Source organism: Astatotilapia calliptera, chromosome 5 (assembly GCF_900246225.1).
Source record: "Astatotilapia calliptera chromosome 5, fAstCal1.2, whole genome shotgun sequence".
Classification (NCBI taxonomy): domain Eukaryota; kingdom Metazoa; phylum Chordata; class Actinopteri; order Cichliformes; family Cichlidae; genus Astatotilapia; species Astatotilapia calliptera.
Window position 1 is genome coordinate 8,884,169 of NC_039306.1, and position 18,812 is coordinate 8,902,980.

General features: G+C 39.1%; 1 protein-coding gene across 11 annotated transcripts in view; it reads left to right on the forward strand.

Annotated features, from left to right (window-relative positions):
* rap1gapb (RAP1 GTPase activating protein b) overlaps window positions 1-18,812 on the forward strand; it is a 107,602-nt gene that overhangs the window by 74,856 nt on the left and 13,934 nt on the right. For 8 of the 11 annotated variants that reach the window (XM_026167059.1, XM_026167061.1, XM_026167062.1 and 5 more), the window contains 6 exons: window positions 3,785-3,878; window positions 12,283-12,318; window positions 13,617-13,664; window positions 16,114-16,152; window positions 16,361-16,546; window positions 17,140-17,243. In XM_026167059.1, coding sequence (XP_026022844.1) covers window positions 12,301-12,318; window positions 13,617-13,664; window positions 16,114-16,152; window positions 16,361-16,546; window positions 17,140-17,243 — 395 coding nt within the window. In that variant the 5' untranslated portion in view covers window positions 3,785-3,878; window positions 12,283-12,300. Of the gene's footprint in view, window positions 1-3,231; window positions 3,424-3,784; window positions 3,879-10,332; window positions 10,654-12,282; window positions 12,319-13,616; window positions 13,665-16,113; window positions 16,153-16,360; window positions 16,547-17,139; window positions 17,244-18,812 lie in introns of those variants that run through there. The other 3 variants (XM_026167054.1, XM_026167055.1, XM_026167053.1) reach the window with 3 other exon arrangements.

Consider the following 18,812-nt stretch of genomic DNA (forward strand, 5'->3'; position numbering starts at 1 on the left):
TATGAGCAATGTGTTTTGCTCAGCAGAGGAGAGAAAGTGATAAGTCATGATTTACCTTCTTTCTCTGTCTTTTCCCCCCATTTTCTTTGTATGCACATATGTCTAAATAATACGAGTGTGCAAATAATTAATTAGATAAAGAATAAACCGTTCAATTGGGATCATTGGTTGGCTGTTTGGCAATAGACAGGGCAGCTCACACTGTTTAACCTAGCTAGATAGGTGTTTCTTGGGTTGAGCTTCCTGTGTTCCAGTCACCCAACCACCATGACACAGTGACCCTCACATCTGCCAGCTGCTGTTCAAAGGCGTGACCTGTTCTACATCCAGAGCTCATTCAAACATAGCAGAGTATTTAGTGTAACTGTGGCCCATTTTATATAATGAATGAGAGAAGCTGTGTAGCATTTAATATTAAGAAATAACACTTGTTTGTAAGCAAACTGCTTGAACGGGCATTCAATTGATAAAAAAGGAATCACCATCTATTTTCTCTTGAATGCCTGTCTGACACTCTGCATAATCCACTGTCAGAGGCCTTGAAATATTTAGTGGCTTCAATTGTACTCATTTATTTGTGTTTCTCGTTCCGCCATTTAGTCCTGCTTTCTGTGCCCTTGCCTCTCTGCCCTACCTTAATTGGTTTGCATATTCCTAATAAGTTCCCTGTGTAATTACAGCTCTCTGTAGGTATCCTTCAGTCTTTTGTGAGTCTATATGTTTATTCTACCTCTTGTGGTCCCTGTGTTTTGGTTTGTTTTCTTGGATTTTCTAGTCTTTCTGTGACTCAGTGTCTTCTCCCATGGGGTTGTCATCACTAAACACATCTAACTGTCTTCTACAAAAGTAAATGAAAGTCACCTGGTTTGGACTTTTGGTCACATTAAATTAATTTAAAATTGTATCAAATATATCCGTACTGTAATCCCTGCAGGATCATGAGTTATGAGACGAGATAGCCGTCTCTACCCTTTCTCCTAACATCTTTAATGTTTTAATTGACTAGGTCATGAGTTCAGTCACTGTAGCCACCTTCAGAGTTTAAAAAAAATTATGCATGTAGAAGATGCTATGTGATGTAGAAGAACTATGTGAATAATATAGCCTTCCTTGCAGAGATGATACAGCTCATGCATACCGTTAGTGTTCAATTAGAAACAGCCTTGAGTCATTTTGGCTCCCCAAAGATTCAAGTTCTTAGCTTTGGCAGTACTTGCCATCATTCTTGCCCCAGAGTCTCTTGAAGTAGCCAGGAAGCTCCAACATCTCAAGTACAAACGTCTGATGAGATCAGTAGTCATATTGGCAAAGACAAGTCTATGCTTTCTTCAACTTCCGTTACTGCATGGGTTCTAGCGTGAACGTCTCTATGCAAACAAAAATGTGAGTCTTTAGCACAGTTATTATTGCTGCACTTCTTTATGGTTTTGTGTGCTGAATCCTACTGAAGAAGGACAAGAAGGGCAAGGTTAAAGCCTTCCAGATGAAACGCTCGCACCAAATCCTCTTTGTCAGTCTGCTCAACCACCTTACAAGCACCTGTGTATGCCAATACTGTGCACACCAAGCAACCGTTGCAACTCTAATTCAGAAAAATCGATGCAGGCATGTCTGTCAAATGTAGCCTGATTGCTTTACAAGGCACTTGCTGTTAGATCTCCCAGATGGAAGTGTTCATCCATGGCACCCAAGAACCAGTGGAAAGATTTTAACCAAGCTGTGGTCCATCCTGGTACACTACAACCATGCAGGTGCTCCTGCACCAAGAGTGCAACAGTACTGCTCCCCGGTCAAAGAAGTGTGTGAAATGGAACAAGATCAAACAAACTGGGGAAATCCTGGTCGCTAAAACATATTGAGATGCTACATTAGGAACATTATCGCAATAATGAATGAATGAATAGCGCGGTGGTAACTGTTCACCAAAAAAACCCACAGCCCCAAGTATTGTAATTGTTTTGTAATTTTTTTCAACAATACAATGTGAACAAACCGATTTGTAGCTTTCTGTTAGCCAAAATTCACAGAAATGAGAGTCTAACCAAAATGACGAATAGAGAATGCAGAACATCCCTGGTGAATGTTCCCTTCACCAGTGAACCTCAGGCCTTCACAGCAGCAGTGTTATCATGTCACATGTCAGGATTGTGGTATTTGTTAACATGTGCTTGCTTTAATAGAATGCTGCAGTCCAGTCTCATTGAATCAAGCTTACCTCATTTACCCCATCAGTAAATCTACGCTGATTATCTGCCTTATAAATCATTTTGGTGATGGTAGAAACTGACACACACAACTTCTTTTTTGTTTGGCTGTTTCTTTTTATTTGTTCCTGGTTTACTGGTTCAAGTCACCTTCGTGCATATTTAGCATAGAGACAGCTAACTGATAACGGAAACCTCCCATGCATAAGATGCAAGTTTATTTAGAGAGACAAGAGCATAACTGCAGCCAGGTTCACTGCTTGGTCGCTTTCATTTATATTAAGTGAAACTTCAGCAAAGGCATGAATGTAAAGTAAATAATTGAATATTCTCTGAAGTAAAACAAAAACACCTTCCAAAGTCTGTGTGTGTTTGTGTCTTTTAATATACGGATAGTTGAGCAAAAATGTCACCTTAGCCTATGCAGATTTCTGACTTTTTAAACTCAGTAAGCCATTTCTTTGTCGGCAGATTTTGATACATCACTCTTTGCTCCACGCGGCATTTGACATGTTTTATTGTGTTCGAGCTGTATTTTCTGAAAGATGTAACATCAGTGTTCACACTCTAAAGGAATGTCAGTTCTAAGAAGCTGAGGATCCAGCATAAAAGGATCAGGCATCCCCTTTCAGTTATTTCCCTGAATTCAGCAGATATCAGAGAACAAAGTACTGTTTTTGTGCTATGTTATAAATATATTTCCTAACCTCAGCTCCAGGTCAGCAGTCTGTTGTCATAAAAGTGCAGCTCTGTTTACTCAGACTTATAGATTCAGACAACATAGGCAAGGTGCTGCAGTAACTAATAACAGATTTTGTCTCGGAAGAAAGAGCACTGTGTAAATCATTTTTATTGTAGCATTAGACCACTGTGGCGTGTGCCAAAATGGCAGAATGATGGAAATATGTGAGAGTGAGTGCACACATCTCCACCATTTCTCACTGAATTCTCACAAAGAATCAGATTGTGCTATTGTTCTTTGTTTCTTTTGCTCCCAAGCAGTGTTTAGAAATGCCCTCTGCTGCAGGTTTGCGAACAGGATGCATGCACAGACGGGCTGCCAGTTCTAGCAACTGACTGTTGTGTGAGACGAAGTGTGAAGTAATATGCTGTGACCAGGATCCTGGTCAGACTGGTAATTCACTCCAATCACACAAAGAAGAAAAAGGGTAGAGAAGAACAGAGAAGAAGCAGTGGGTTAGCAGATGAAAGCTGAAGGGTACTTTCTTCCTCTGCTTCATATCTATTTTCATCAGGTTTCACCTCATTTCCACACTTACATTTTCCTCTGTGTAGTTCTCCTAATGTCTTCTGATTCAAGGTCTTGCCTCTGAATACATTCACCAGATTCAACCTTGCTTGTGAGCACAATAAGTAAACACAATGGATGGGGGGTTTCAAATACTTCCAAAAAAAGATTACACTGTGGTGTAATAATAGCTTTGGTAGGAAGTGTCAATTGCATTGCAGGCATTTTCCCATGCACTTATTGCTTAAGTTAGAAACTTGACTTATGGCTACTAGTAACCTCTTTGTCTTTCTCTGTCCCCATACCCCCCTCCACCTTCTCTGACTTACAGGAAACAAGATGGAAGGATCCGTCGTATCTCTGATGAAGTAGAGCCCCCACTAGCACATTCCCGCCCTCCATTTCTTTCCCCCTCACTTTCAAAGGTAATACAAGGCTTTGACCTGCTGCTGCTACTCTTTTCTTTAATCAGGTTTGCATTTGCATTCAGACACAGTGCCAAGAATCCCACACGAACAATGTGAAACTGAGGGTTTTACCACTTAAAGTTACGGTTAACTCAGTTCCATTGATAATATTAGTAATTGTGGCATAACGTGTCATCCCCTTCTATGCATGATTGATTAATAGCATTTACTGGGATAAGAATTACAGCCCTGATTAATATCTCTTTAATTAATACTGTCACACTTATGAGTATGGTGGTATTAAAAGTCAAAAGGTCGTGTCAAGATATTGTCATATAGACCAACCTGTCGGCATGAAAAATGACATTACTGTTTCCTAGTGATCCCCTTGTGTGTCTGAATGTTTCAGTGAGAAGAGCAAACAAATGATGATTTAATCCTGCTATATGTTTTCCAAAGACCTTTTTTTCATTTGGAATATATTTAAAGTAATTGTGCATTTGATATAGTCTGCACTGCAGGGAATGAATGTGATTAAACTCCGTCATGAAGTTGTGCACTAGACTGAGTAAGGCTCTATGGATGTGGTTTCGAGTACACTTCTTTATCTTATGGAAAGGACCCACTGGACAGCTGGCTGTGATGGAACTAGAGATCAATGGGGTGGAGCTGGTTGCATCAGTCAGACACCGCAGTGACAGCTGACAGCAGCCGACAAAGAAACAGTTTTAGAGTTTGACAGCAGTTGAAATAATTGGCGCATATAGGTTGTTGCAACTTCTGCTTGGCCAAACTGAAAATTATTTTTAAAAGTATGTACGGCTACAGAAGTCTTAGTGATTCAGCTTTTATTAAATTTCACACAAGCACATTCTCACTCTCATTTTCTCATGTACTGACGCTTGGTCAGGACCTCTGTCACTTTTCGATGTGCGGTTTACTGCTCCGGAATACAATTTTACTGGATAAGAAAGAATAACAATGAAAAAAAAAAAAAGATAGAGCCTGACATGGAAGAAAGGAGTGTGACTCCTGTCTGAGACCACTGCTTTTATGTTCCATCTCCTTTTTTTCTGTTACTTTTTGTTCAGGTTGAGCCAATTAACTACTGCAAGATTTAGGAAAATATTGTGTTCAAATATCCTTTCTTACAATGCGTACATTAGAAGGTAAATTTCTCCCTTTATTGGTTTACGTCAGTAAAACATCCTGAGGCAGTGACAACACAAGCAGATCACTTGTACCTGTAGGCCTATGGTGTCTTTTTAGAAACTGAAGGACTTTTACTGAAGTGTGCTGGTCTACCTTGCATATGAAAAGGGGCTCCCATTTTCTCAACACATAACCTGGTCTTGAGCAGGTTATGTTCGGAAATTTGATTCATGCTGCTTTTGGAAACCATCTGAAAGCACCATGTTTTCACGGTTTCTTTTATGCACAGCATGTTTTAAGTGCAACAAAGATTTGCTGTGCAAATATATTTTCTATGTGCAAGTTATTAAGCTGTGCCTTGCTCTAATATCAGAAATGAGGTCCAGCTGTAAAGTTACAGCAGCAACAACTATGGATTGCATTGTCACTGGAATATACATGCATTCAGGTGCTGATGCAGAACGTGTAAGAATGTTTTTATAGTTTACTTGATTCTAATCTGTTGCTGAGTTTGATTTACGCTGCTGGAATTGCAGCTTTTATAATACAGAGCACACACCGAGAATACCTGCTTAATCAATAAAATTAATTCATTTGATCTGGCAACAAACGAAAACTATTTCCATCTCTCCTTTATTATGTGACTTTAATGTTTAAATGTAACCAGTTTAAAGTTTCAGAGCTCTAATGTGCATCTATCACATTAGAAATAAACAGTAGCAGCCAGAGAGTGCACTCAGGATTTATTATTCTAATTACTGTGAATTGTAGTTCTTGTGATACTGACTTCACACCTCATCTATTAGTTGTAGTATCAAGTGTGCCTCCCGTGTCTTATTTCTGTGTTTGCGCCTTGGGTCCTTTGTGTTTCATTGCAAATCTTGTTGCTTTATTATGAATGTCTTTCTCAGTCTCCTTTGGCTATTTGCAGTTTTACTTTGAAGATCTGTTTTCTTTCCTGTCCTGTGTTAGTTTTGCTTCCTCTCTATTTCCTCCCAATCGTCCCTCCAATTGACTGTCTTCACCTGTGTGCGATTGCTTTCACCTGTGTCTTGTTATCCTCCTTTTGGACATTCACTAACCAGCCCACTGTGTATTAATACATCTGTCTCCCTTTTTATCTTGTCAGATCATCTGTGCTTCCTGTCTTGCTGACATGTATTCTCTCTAGAGCTGCTGTGTGTTTCCTTTGTTCCAGACATGTGATTAATCAGCAAAATAAAGGCTCTTTTTTTCTGTACATCGTATACTTTAGTTATCCTGAATTTAGGTTCACTCTGATCACTCTGATCTCAAATCCATGTCAAGGCATGGGGAGTAAGTAGGGACTAGATCACACAAACTGGTACAACTAAATACCAGCACCATGAAATCTGATGGTTCCAGCCAGGCATTAATGTATGAAGAGCTCGCAGTGACAACTGGTTGGAGTGACATGTTTCTATGACTAACATTGCAGTTTTTTAAGCTCAATCTGACATTACATTTACTAAAGTTTAAATACAAACAGAATGCAATGAAAGCAAATCTCCATCCAATGTAGATTTTCAGCCTTTCCACTTTTGCACAGAGATTTTTCCAGATTCTCTTCTATTTAATGATATTGTGCACTGCAGATCATGAGATATTCAAAATCGTTACATTTTGACTTTGAGGAATTTAAAATTGGGAGCCTGATCTTGGTATTTTTCTTTAAAAAGTAATGGTTTCAGTTTAAACAATTGATATGGTTTATGAGATTTGCAAAAATAATTTGCAAGTCGTTACACTTCTTAGATTAATTTTACATCTTGCACGTTATTTGCATCTTAATTCTCTCACAGTAGGAGATGTAAAATAAAACTAGTTACTCTGAAACTGGGCTACATATGAAATGTTATATATGTAACATACATCTCGCCCTTAATCTGTGTCTTTAATTTTTCATTGGTGCCCTCTCTCTTTTTAGCTCATCAAATTCTTTAACTGTTACCCCCAGGTGAAAATTTTCTCTGTTGCCTTCACCCCCGGTAGCTCCGGTTGGCAGACTGTTGTGGAGCCTGACAGTCTGTGCCCTCTGTCACAGGCTTACGGGACAAATATAGATCTGTGGCAGTTGTTCCTCTCTAATAGCGTACATACCAGTGTAGGCACAGTGGGGGTATTTCTGTCATGCTTGTAAGGGAAATACAGTTTGCAAGGCATTAATAATCTACATATGGAGTTTCAGGAATAGATTTAGCATTTCATCTGTTCAAATTATTTAAATGATGTTCTTGTTTCTTAATGTGGTTTGTTGTGTCAAAATGTAGAGCTATTTATACTTCCACAGTCTCAAATGGAAAGAAGCGAGAGTGAGCTGTTATTTTTTTGTTTTTTCCAAAATGGATTACTTACAGGAAGTATGTATACATAAAGGTTAACAGGTTCAACCCACTAGTGCTGTTAAAACAATGAAGTTAATTAATATTGTAATGCTTTATTTTTTATCGCTATAGAAAATGTTAGTGGTTGAAGTTAAAAGCCCCTTAAGTAAAACAAATCCACATTAGATGAATCACAGAAATGTATAATGAATGCAACTTATTAAGTGCATATTGTGTGTTTTCATTTGATATGAGGTATACTAATACACTAATGGTGGCCTGTTAAGCTTTGCTTACAGACATAGCTGCATAGTTATAGGAATCCCTTTTCAGATTCACAAATGCATTTGCACATGTTTATGAAGTGATTTCTCTGATGATTATAAAACTCTGATTTGGTACAGTTGCAGGTCTTATATAAGAATATTACGCAGGTAAAACCAAAAAAAAAAAAGCCTCAGGACTCCAATGGGAACTGGGAAAAGCCTGATATATTGCCTCAGGTGATAAATGTAAAAATGTCACTTTGCATAGGGAGCTAAAAAGTACTAGTTTAAGAAAGGGGAATAACCTTGAAGATTTTGACATTTAAAAAAAAATGCTTAGCGGACCTCTGTGAACTACTCATTTGTGACTGAGGTTACATTAGCTGCTCCAAGTGTAACACCCTCTTACCCTCAAATATGTTAATACACTCTCTGCAGCCAAGATGCAGTGCAACGGGTAGACGAATGATTAGAAAAAATAAAACTTTATCTCATATAAAAGCGCCATAAAAACTGCTGCATTGGTTGAGTACTTTTTTTAAATTATGTCATTAACCACTTTCGGTTTAACATTAATAGATGAGCACTAATTAATTAAACTCTTGTAAAATTTCATTATCTTTGCCGTCTTTTTTCTTGCTGGATATCTGTGTCTAAATGTTTTGTTCTTTCCTTTTTACTGGAGTGAGACAGTAGGAAACCTGCTTGGACATACAGAGAACTGAGCAGAAGTTCTGCAGACCTTAACCTCTGTGGCAATCAACCAACTCATCTGAGGCATTGATGGAGTGGAATGGGCCATCTGTGTGAACTCCATTTGTGTCCCTGAGGCCAATGTGGCCACAGCAAGGTCAGGCTAGTTTGCGCCAGACCCAATGAATGGACCACAATGGATTTTCTCTGGCTGAAATACTAGGCTTCTCTGCCCATTGGTCGACTCTCTTGAAGTTTAGTTTTCTGTTTTACTCAAGGATTTGCCTTTGAGAAAGCAGCTAACCCACAGAGTATAAATGAAAAGAGTGTGAAGAGGTGTGGGAATATTGGTTTGGACTCATGTGTTGGCAGTTTGTTTGTCAAAATCCAAAAGGCGCTAGTTTTGAATAGTTAGAATGAGAAGTAAGCATTTGAATCAGAGCGGGATAAAAGTCTGGATTGTATGGGTCATTGATGTAAATAGTCCGTACATGTTTTCATGGACATACTATACTTAAATGTACACAACCATTCAATCAAATCAGTCAATCAATGAATTTGTTGATTATTCAGCCTCTTTCACTCGCACACTCTATCTGAGGCCCAGCAATTGGCTATAATCCACTCAAAGAAAAAGAGATGTGTAGCTCATGCTAACAGTACATTCACTGCAGCAGCTCCAAACCGTCTCTAAGGGCAGAGACAAAAGAGCAGCTTAAAAGACTGAAGGTCCTGAAGAGTGGAAGTGCAACCAACAGCATTTTTTTTAGTAAACACTGTTCCTTAAAATCACACCAAATACTGCACTTATTAAAATCAAGATTGTGCAACAGCTTGTTGAATTTCCCACCGACTTAAGCTAAAATGTTGCACACACCAGCATGACTTTACAGTCAGTATGCTTTGTAACTGAAACAATGTTAACACTAATTGTGAATCTGAATAGCGTTCACTACTCTCTGCCCACAACTTCGTTGCTGTCATCTACCACTGTTACATAACATTTGGGCAAGTGTGTAACTTTGTAAGTGAACTAGTGCTAAAGCCAGTTTCTGAATAAACAGATTAGCTAATAAATTTTTTAAAAAGTAATAAAATGCACCCTCGGGATAGTGTTTAAATTGCATGGTGCAGTGTCACTCTACTGAATGTATACCTCTGTATACGAGATGTTCAAACCATGTCATCCTGTCACCCTATACTCTTTAGTTTTCCTCAAAGGAAATCAGTGAAGACCAGTGGCTATGTTCATCCTTGATTGTAAAATATAAGTGCTTTTTATACTGTATATTGCTAAAATGTATCCTTTTGAAAGCTTCCCTCTGTTTTTGAAGTGGGTCAGTGCAGATATCTGATACTGGAGGAGGGCCTGATCAAGAGACGAGCCAAGAAAAAGTTCTGCTTGTAAGGAACAGCTTCCCTTTCATCCCAGAGTGCCTCCCTGGTCTTTTTATCTCTTTCTCTTTCTTCTACTTTCTCTTGCACTCTTGTGTCATACCCATCTTTAACTATGCACAAATGATTTTTAGAATTGCTGAGGTTCGCTGAGCAGATTTTAGCTTCACTTATTTACCCCAGTGGAGGCAAGCTTTGAGCTTTCACGTTGTTGTTTTCTTTCTGTTCATCGTCTTTTTTCTTGATTTTCTCTTTCATTTATTTTGGGCTACTTTGTCTTTTAATGAAGTGATTCTCAAAGTGCAAACCACAGGGAAACTCGAGCTGTAAGGTTGGTCTTTAGTTATATAACGGGAAAGAGATGATGAGACTCATGACTTGAGAAATTTGAGATGAATGAAAAGAGGAAGAGAATGTTCTCATATTGTGATACAGCAAAAAGAGAACTATGCAGTTTTAAGTCCACATGCAAGTGTGTGTGCACGAAAAAGAGAAGACGGTTTCACAGAGTACAAAGGGAGGGGAGCAACATTGTTCCTCCCTTCGTCCTACTTCCTTTACCATAGCTCTATTTGCCGTGGGGGTGTGGAGGGTTGGGTGTGGGGGGTGAAAAGGGGAAGGAAGGGCAATAATATCCTCACATTACAGCACATGCTGCTTTTACCTCACACACAGATATGGGTTTTGATGGACAGCTATAAGTTGTTTTTTTTTCCCCACAAATCCACTGCCTGAGCGACAGTGAATGTAAAGTGTCATTGTCAGGCTCGCCTTTCTCCTTGGGGCTGACAGTGACATCAACACCCTCGCTCTTGTCAGCTTGACTGCATCTGTACTTGTGGAATAATGACGGAGCTCAGCATGGCTGAGAATGTCTTATTGGATAGACTGCTCAGTAGTCCCCCCAATAAGCCTTTTTTCAAGAGACGATGCTTAAGTGATGTGAGTATTTTTCATTTGCTGGAACTGAGTTTGTTATTTCTGTTATCTTGCTTGACTCTTAAGTTTGCTCGGGAACACAAATATAAATATAGTATGTGTGGTGTTGTAGAAAAGGAAGTAATGAAATTGTGTTAATTGCACAGACAGATAACACTTCACTAATCTTTTTGTTTTAGGAAGGAACTGTTAATAGCACATACCTTGGTAACCTGGTTTCATTATGTAAATATTTTGTATGTCTCATAATAAGATGGTTTTCCTTGCATTGTTAGGGTTTGTGTGCTGCTGTGCTCATAGAGTGCCTCCACAATTTGGGAGTGCGCCGCTTCTTTTTCTCTCTCTCAAAAAAAAAAAAAAAAGAATTCGGCACTGACGTGGCTGCTGTGGAGTCTGTGTGGTTCACTGATAATCTGTTCAGCCTAGGACAGTGTTTGTTGATGTTTGTTTTGCAGTCAAGAGAGCAGTATCTCCTTGAATATCATATGGCACTGTTTATTTTCACATAGAACAATAGACTGGGGCTGCACCTTTGGCTTTACTAGGTCAGGATCAGATGTGTGTGCATTTGTGAAGCATGCTTTCATGGGTGGAGGCGTATATATGTATGAGTTTGCAAGTATATTTTAGCACATGCATGTGTGAAATGTTTGTATGCATACATGTGTATTCTATCCTGTTGTTGTGTGTGTGTTAGTGTTTGTGTGTGTGTGTTTAGCAAGCCCCTGCAGTGCTCCTCAGTAAATTTAATCTGTCATGTGGAAACATCAGCTTGGCACTTCAGTCCACTTGTGTTACATGGTGAGCAGAGGGCTCGCCCCACAACAGGCACTGCTGTCAGGGCTGCTGCAGTTCTCTCCTCCTTCAGCTCAGGTTGGAGCTGCTTAAAATCCTTAATGTGGCCTCTGCAGATGAGGGTGCATGCCTAAGGGCATTTTCTTTTGCTTAACCTCAACAAGTGATTCTCCTAATTGAGCAAAAATATATTATTTAGGGTGTAATGAAAAGCCAGTAGTGGCATTGAAATCTGTGTGTCTAATTAGCAATATTAGTATCAATTCCCTAAGTGGACACGTGCTCATTACCAAGCATCATGATTACACCATGGCTGATATCAAACAGAGTTGCCAGATCATGTATGATAATTTATTTTAATGTCATGTTTTGGACTCTTCCTGTTGCCTGATAGGTTGTAGTGTGAAGTGTGTCTCATTCACACATGTGATGTGACTGTGTGCTTCATACACCAAAACCTGAGTGTCTTCCAGCTAATTGCGCAGAGTCAGATGAGCTGTTGGCTTTAGCAACAGAGAGAAGCACCATGGAGCTTTGATGCTCATTTCCCCCTAAGAGTTACTTGTTTACAGTGTGTTTGTCTTGAAGCGTGGAGGAGCGAGGGATTCTCCAGGCACTGAAGGGAGCCTCAGTGATATTGGTGTCAAGTGGGATGCGTTAGGGTGTACTAAAATGAGGCGTTAAATAGTGCCAGGGATTCCAACAGGAAATTTTTTGCCTTGAGAGTGCACAGGAAGCTTTTTCACTCAGCAGAGATGAAATCAAAGTAAACACCGAGAAGGAAAGCATATCACCACAAATATACCCTTTTTAAAACTTTGGATTTCTTTCCTCCAGACCTCGGACCTGTTTGCCATGATCGAGAGGTTGCAGGTACTGTAAATGTTCTACTGGCTCAGCTTTCTGCTTAAACCCGTTCTCCCTCACAGACTCAGAATTTTCACTTTGGACACAAAATCTCTATTTACTTCTATTTTGAGACTCCACTTTTTTTCTGTTTTTCCTGCTATTTTTGTATTCAGCACTGTAACTCCACTATACAGGAACACTGTGTGTCCATGTATTTACTATTAATGTGTCTTCTTGCAGCAAGAAACCTTATTCTTCTGAATGTGCTGAACAGATCCTTTGTGTTTTCCCTTCACATCTGTGTCATCAAGTAGCTTGACTTGTAGAAATCTAGTTTTTATTATAGCCAATGAGCTAGTGCTTCAGTGTAGCACAAATTATAAGCAAGTACTCCAGATACTGAGTAAGCCAGTGGAAAGAAAGCAAAACCATTAAAACGGGTTGTTCAAAAAGAGTCTAATTATGTAGGCATCAACCACATTATTTAGCATTGAATAGGTAGCCTATAAAATGAGAAAGGGTATTTCATCTTACGTGATGTTTTTTTTTAGGGATCAAAGTATGTCAACACAGGAAACTATTTTAATCTAAATGGTCTACTGTGATAATATCTTATTCCCAAGAGTCACAAAATCATTATTTAGCTTTACAAAAGTGCTATAAAGGCTATGCGACTGGTTTATCCATGAAGCTGTAGTGCTGAAAGGCATAAAAAGCACGAGGTGAGATACATATTACTTATATAGTCTTTTGTACCGTCCACAGAAGGGTCAAGTGGATGATGGAAGTGAAAACATGAACAGCTTTCAGAGAATAGATTTGGTGAACACATGTGCACTTTCCTTTTGATTTGTCTTCTTTAGACAAAAAATTGCTTGGATATGCAGATCAGGAAATATTTCTGTGTTTTAGGAACTGTCAGCGTTAGTCAATGAAAGAATAAGAAGAGAGAGATTATTTATAACCCTATTATGGCCCTTGAGTAGACTTGTGGATAGTGAAATCATTTGTATAGCTTGATGGACGCACTCTTTCTGTTCTTGCCGCTTTTTCTGTCTACTATAGTTTCTAATTCCTTGGTCCTCTTTACTTCCTCTTTCTCTGGTAATTTCAATCACCTTTCTCTGGTGATCTAGATTATTTTCTGTCACAATGAACTGTTGAAGGTATTGTAAAATTACCTTGCATTACGCTGCTGCATAAGGTACTGACAGCCAGCATTGTCCTGAATCTGTATTTCTTTGTATATGTGTCAACAGCTGCTTAGATATCCTACCTGTGCCATCAGTATCCTGTCTATTTTTTCCTTCTCATCTTAACAGGGTTACAGAATGGATGAGCAAAGATGTCCCCTCCCTCCTCCCCTCAAAGTGAGTCGTAAATCCTCACATCTCCTCGTAGACTGCAGTCTGGTAAAGCATCTGTAATGGCAAAGTTAGAAACCTTTTCCTTATCGGCTGTCAGACAGGCTTTAGGGTGCTCACTGGGTGAGTTAGGAGTTCGACAGGGACTAGCACTGCAAAATCTTCTGTTACCCTCTGTCTGTTACCTAGACAGCCTAATGCAGGTACTATTCAAGGCACAAAAAAAAAAAGACACACAAAAGGTGGTAATCAGCAAACAGAAGAACATAAATTCTTGCAAAACCCTGTAACTTGGTCAGGGTTTGGCTGACTTCACCTGTGTACAGCTTAGTTGTAAAACAATTTTACGGTCAAATTAGGAATGCACAAAGTACCATCTCTATAAAGAATCACACATCTCATCTATTATCTTTTGATTCAAGCTACAACTGTATTTATCCAAGATTTATGTTTAAGAGACCCCAAACTCAATGATGTACAAGGTGTGTTAAAAAACCTCTGAGAGCAGGTGCATAAAAATCAAAAGCCTTGCATGATTTAAATTTGGCCTTTCTCAAGTTCAGGGTTGTATTCTCATGCACCTCTGGACTGTTTTCAGTGCAGCTGCATGTTTTTTAGATCTCTTGGGGGGGGGGGCTGTTAAAGCTTCATTGTGTTCCTCTGCGATAAGCAATGCATCTCCTGGAAAGCAGTCCAAGGTGGTGGGCAAAGATTATATCGGCATGGCCAGAAAAACAGCAGGCGATGGCTAGCTGCCATGAAACCACAGCTCAGATCATTTCCTCCCAGTGATCTCTTTTAGATGCCTCCGGATGTTACAATAGAACTCTACATTTATAGTCTTACCCTGGGAAATGAATCTGTGGTGCATAACCCAATGAATGTTGGGAAGGGGGGGGTGGGGACAAAAGCATATGCTTCTTCTCTCATTCTTCAATTGCTTAATTGCCTTTGGGGCTTGTGGACTTGTCTGCTAAAAACTGTGGAAAACTACTAGGCCATAGCCAGGGACCCAGCACGTGTCACTACTGACAGTTCTCCACACGAATTTTGGGTCAAACAGAAGTTCATATGTGTTTTCTGCCCATGTCTGAGTTTCATGGTAAAATTGTAACACATAACTTGTAAGTCTGAACAAGACATCCAGGGAGGGATCTAAAAATAGCACCGGTGCAGGAAGCTGTCTGGACATGGCCGAGAAGATGGCCAGAATTTAATTATGCAAGGCTTTTGATATTTGTGGTTTTTATAATCACATCTGCTTATACCTTGAAATTAAAAAAACAAGTGATTATTTAGTGCCAAACAAGCCTTCTTTGTATTATCATGTTGGTATCAAATCCTTTGTACTAATATTTAATATTAACTTCTCCCACTAACTTTAGCTCATACCATGAAAACAAACAGAGACCAAATTATTTGCACAAATGTCAACAGAAGCATATTTTGGGTAAATTCATTAGCCAGGAAATCTTGTAAAAGACCATCAATGGAGAGTTGCTTTTTCCATCAACTGCTCCTGCACTTGATGTATGAATGACAGCATCTATCAGTTAAGTCGTTCACTATATATAAATTGCCATAAAATTGCTTACATTCTTACTGGTCCACCAAGTTTCTTCATTTCTGACCTCTCCCTCTGTGCATTGTCACAAGAACTGTTATGTAAGGGAGTGTGACCTTCATTTACACATTTCACAAAGTTCTCAGTGTCACTTCTGCCACATGTTGCCCGTAGCTTGTAATGAAAGAAATCTTGCTATGCTTTGCTGGAAACATGAAACATTCTTGAGGAAAAGAGAAAACCAGTATATTAAATTGAGCAAATGTTGGTACGGAGTGCAACAAGCATTAAAAATTAATGCTGCAGCAAGTGAATACAAGTGTAAGAGGATAAAATGAGAGAAAATATTTGCTATTACGTGTTGTTCAGGGATTTTTTTTACTACACATTGCAGCACATATTAGCTACCAATAACTGAAAGTAAGCCTTTATAATGTCAACTTTTAGACATCCAGATGAATATAACTGTGGGTGAAGGGTTGTCCTGTTATCATTTTGACCCTGGGGGGTTGTAACACCCAGATACTGGAGGTTATAAAATATGTAAACCTTTGCCAGATGACGGCCAAGTTTAAATAACATTTTAATAGTTACGTAATCAAAGCTGGGACAATGAATACAGACTGAAGCCTTAGATAACAGTTTCTTGAATAACAAAAGAGCTAAAGCGTTTATTCATTTATTATTTCTCAAAGAAAGCTGACAGTGTGGCCTCTTTCGTGATTTCAGAATAAGAAAAAGTAACAGAACAATGCAGAACTGAAACCTACTGTAGTTAATATTCTGTCACAGTGTCTGTGCTCATCGTTGTTTTCCAAAGAACCAAAACTGAAAGTATGACTACAAGCGGCTGTTTGCCAGCCTGACTCATATTCATTTCTGTCCCTGCAGACAGAAGAAGACTACATCCCTTATCCCAGCGTTCATGAGGTATAGTCCACATATCCTCCGTATAAATAGTTTACACACTACAAAGCAATTTTAAAGATGTCAGAAACTGTAATGCTAAAGATTCAAATGGGAATACACAGTTTCTGAGGCAGTGAAAGCAATGCAGTGCATGGTGCCAAACACTCACTATTAATAATGGTACTATACTTTACTTTTCTCTGTTATCATTATTTCCTGTGACTTCCAGGTTCTGGGTCGCAGCAGTCCTTTTCCACTCATACTCCTGCCCCAGTTTGGAGGCTACTGGATTGAGGGGACCAATCATGAACCTAAAGACCCACCAGAGGCAGATCAACCTCCCTGTCCTACCTCCCACATTAAACTGGAAACAAACAGTACTGCAAAGATCTACAGGAAGCAGTTCATGGGCAAGGTAAAACTCAAGAAGCAAAATCTATTCTTTCTTTTCCTTTGTTTTAAAGGATTAATCTTTATTTCTTCATTTTAGTATGTAACCTTGAAATGTGCAAGTATATTGAGGAAGACCCATCTTTTGATTGAGCCTCTTATAAAATAACACTTGTTTCTAAAAACTCCTGACACATCTAACACTTAGGCACAGGGCAATGAAAGCAAAGGAAGAACGTGTGTGTTTGTGTCATTTGTAAACATTAGGCACAGAGTAATAGTAGTTGGCTTTCTGAAGACTTACAGTATAATTATTAGCATTTTCTTAAAACTGGCAAAAGTCTCATCTTGTGGTGTGAAGCCAACTGTCTACTTTAAATGCAAATCTATTGTGTAGCAAAAGAAATTGGCATTGCAACACAAGATTTCGCAAAAGTTGTCTCAATGTACGCTCGTACATTTTCTGCAAGAGGAGGTCAACCACTTTCCTTAAACAGAAGCCTTTTTCTTTAAGCCTCTTTATTTGTAATTTACAAAAACATTTTTATTATTCTATTGCTAACTACTGGAACAATATGTATTCTTCCATTAAAATTTCCTCTGCGTATCTTCCCCTAGGAACACTTTAATTACTACACCATGGATGCTGCCCTGGGCCACTTGGTCTTTTCAATGAAGTATGATGTCATTGGGGATCAAGAGCATCTGCGCTTGATGCTTCGGTACAGTTTCCTATTATCTTTATCTCTGACTTGTTTCCTGCACCATTTGTGATTTTATTCACCTGAGTTTTCTTTTATAATCACAGCCCTTGACTTCACTCCCCTACCCCTCCACCACTTACCTTTATCTCATTTTGTCTTTTCATATTTCTGTTTCTCACTTATTTTCTGTCTTCACTGCCTTTTCTTACACCGAATCTGCAACAGTCCAATAACTCTCCTTATTTGTTTTCTTTGCATGTACTGACAGTTTCCAAAATACACCTATTAAGTACTGAGTATTTTTTTACATGCCTCACTGGATACATTTTCTTTTTGTTCAAAAATAACTTTAAATCAAGGGAAAATGTCACAGAGCAAGGTAGCATTCTCAGTTCCCCCAATACAGTCAGTGGTTCTCACAGGTTGCCTCAGTTATGCATTTTAAAATGCAATCGCCAGTAATAATGAACACTTAGACAAGAGTCCAGCTGAGCATTGTATCAATCATTTTATTGTAGTCAATATAAAAGTAGGTGATATAATATACAGTATAATTACAAACACCTTTGTGTACAAATATGGATTTAAAACTGTTAAAAAGAAGGATACTCAGCAATATCTGCGCTGTGCATGTGCAGTGCCACCCACAATCACCTAAATCTCACTCAGTGAGCTTCACCACTCCTTCATATTCTCCTTGAGACTGATGAGGGGGAGTGAGGCAGAACTCAGTGCACCGTACAACCTGTGAATTAATTTTAGCACCTGAGAGATTCCTCTTGATTTTAAGAGCTGTGTTTCCTCTTTGTTAATGAAGCCTCGGAGTGGATGAGTGTGCAGTGAGGTAACAGCCACTCTGCCCACAACATTTTTCACACAGTGATGTTTCTCAGTGGGTGGGCACCACCCATAGTCACCTCGAATTGTGTAGCCATAGGCCATAAGTTTGATTTTTGAAATTTCATCAGAGGGTACAATGAATACGTTTTCAGGGAATCTCTTTTTTAGTGAGTCAGTATACATGATTTAAGCATGTGGAGAAATCCAAAGCATGCAGGCTGAGTAACTTTTAAGTCATGCTTGCAACCCTGTGAGTGGTGTTTGAGGGAAAGTTTTGCACACAAGAGTTTATATATTTGGAGTTAATTAGCTTTAGCGCTGGATTTTCACTTTTATACAGAGGCAGACTTTTTGCTAAGTTAACTGGCTGCCTCTAGCCTGATATTATCTTTGTATATATATCATGAAAGTAATATCAATCTTCTCATCTTTAGTAACTCTTGATGAGAAAGATCCAAAAGTGAAGTGCTGCTGTATGTACTGTTTATTGTTCAGAATTTCTGGACACAGGCTGCTTTTAAGCATTCACTGGGTGCGCAGATTTCCTAGTATTGCTTATTGTACTCCTTGTACTCCCCACCACCACTAGACACACACACACACACACACACACACACACACACACACACACACACACACACACACACACACACCCCATTCAACCCTCTTCCAGGCAATTTTGGCTCGGAAACATCATGTGTAAAGACCATTATGCTCCCGGCTTCACACAACATCTATAGGAAAGGT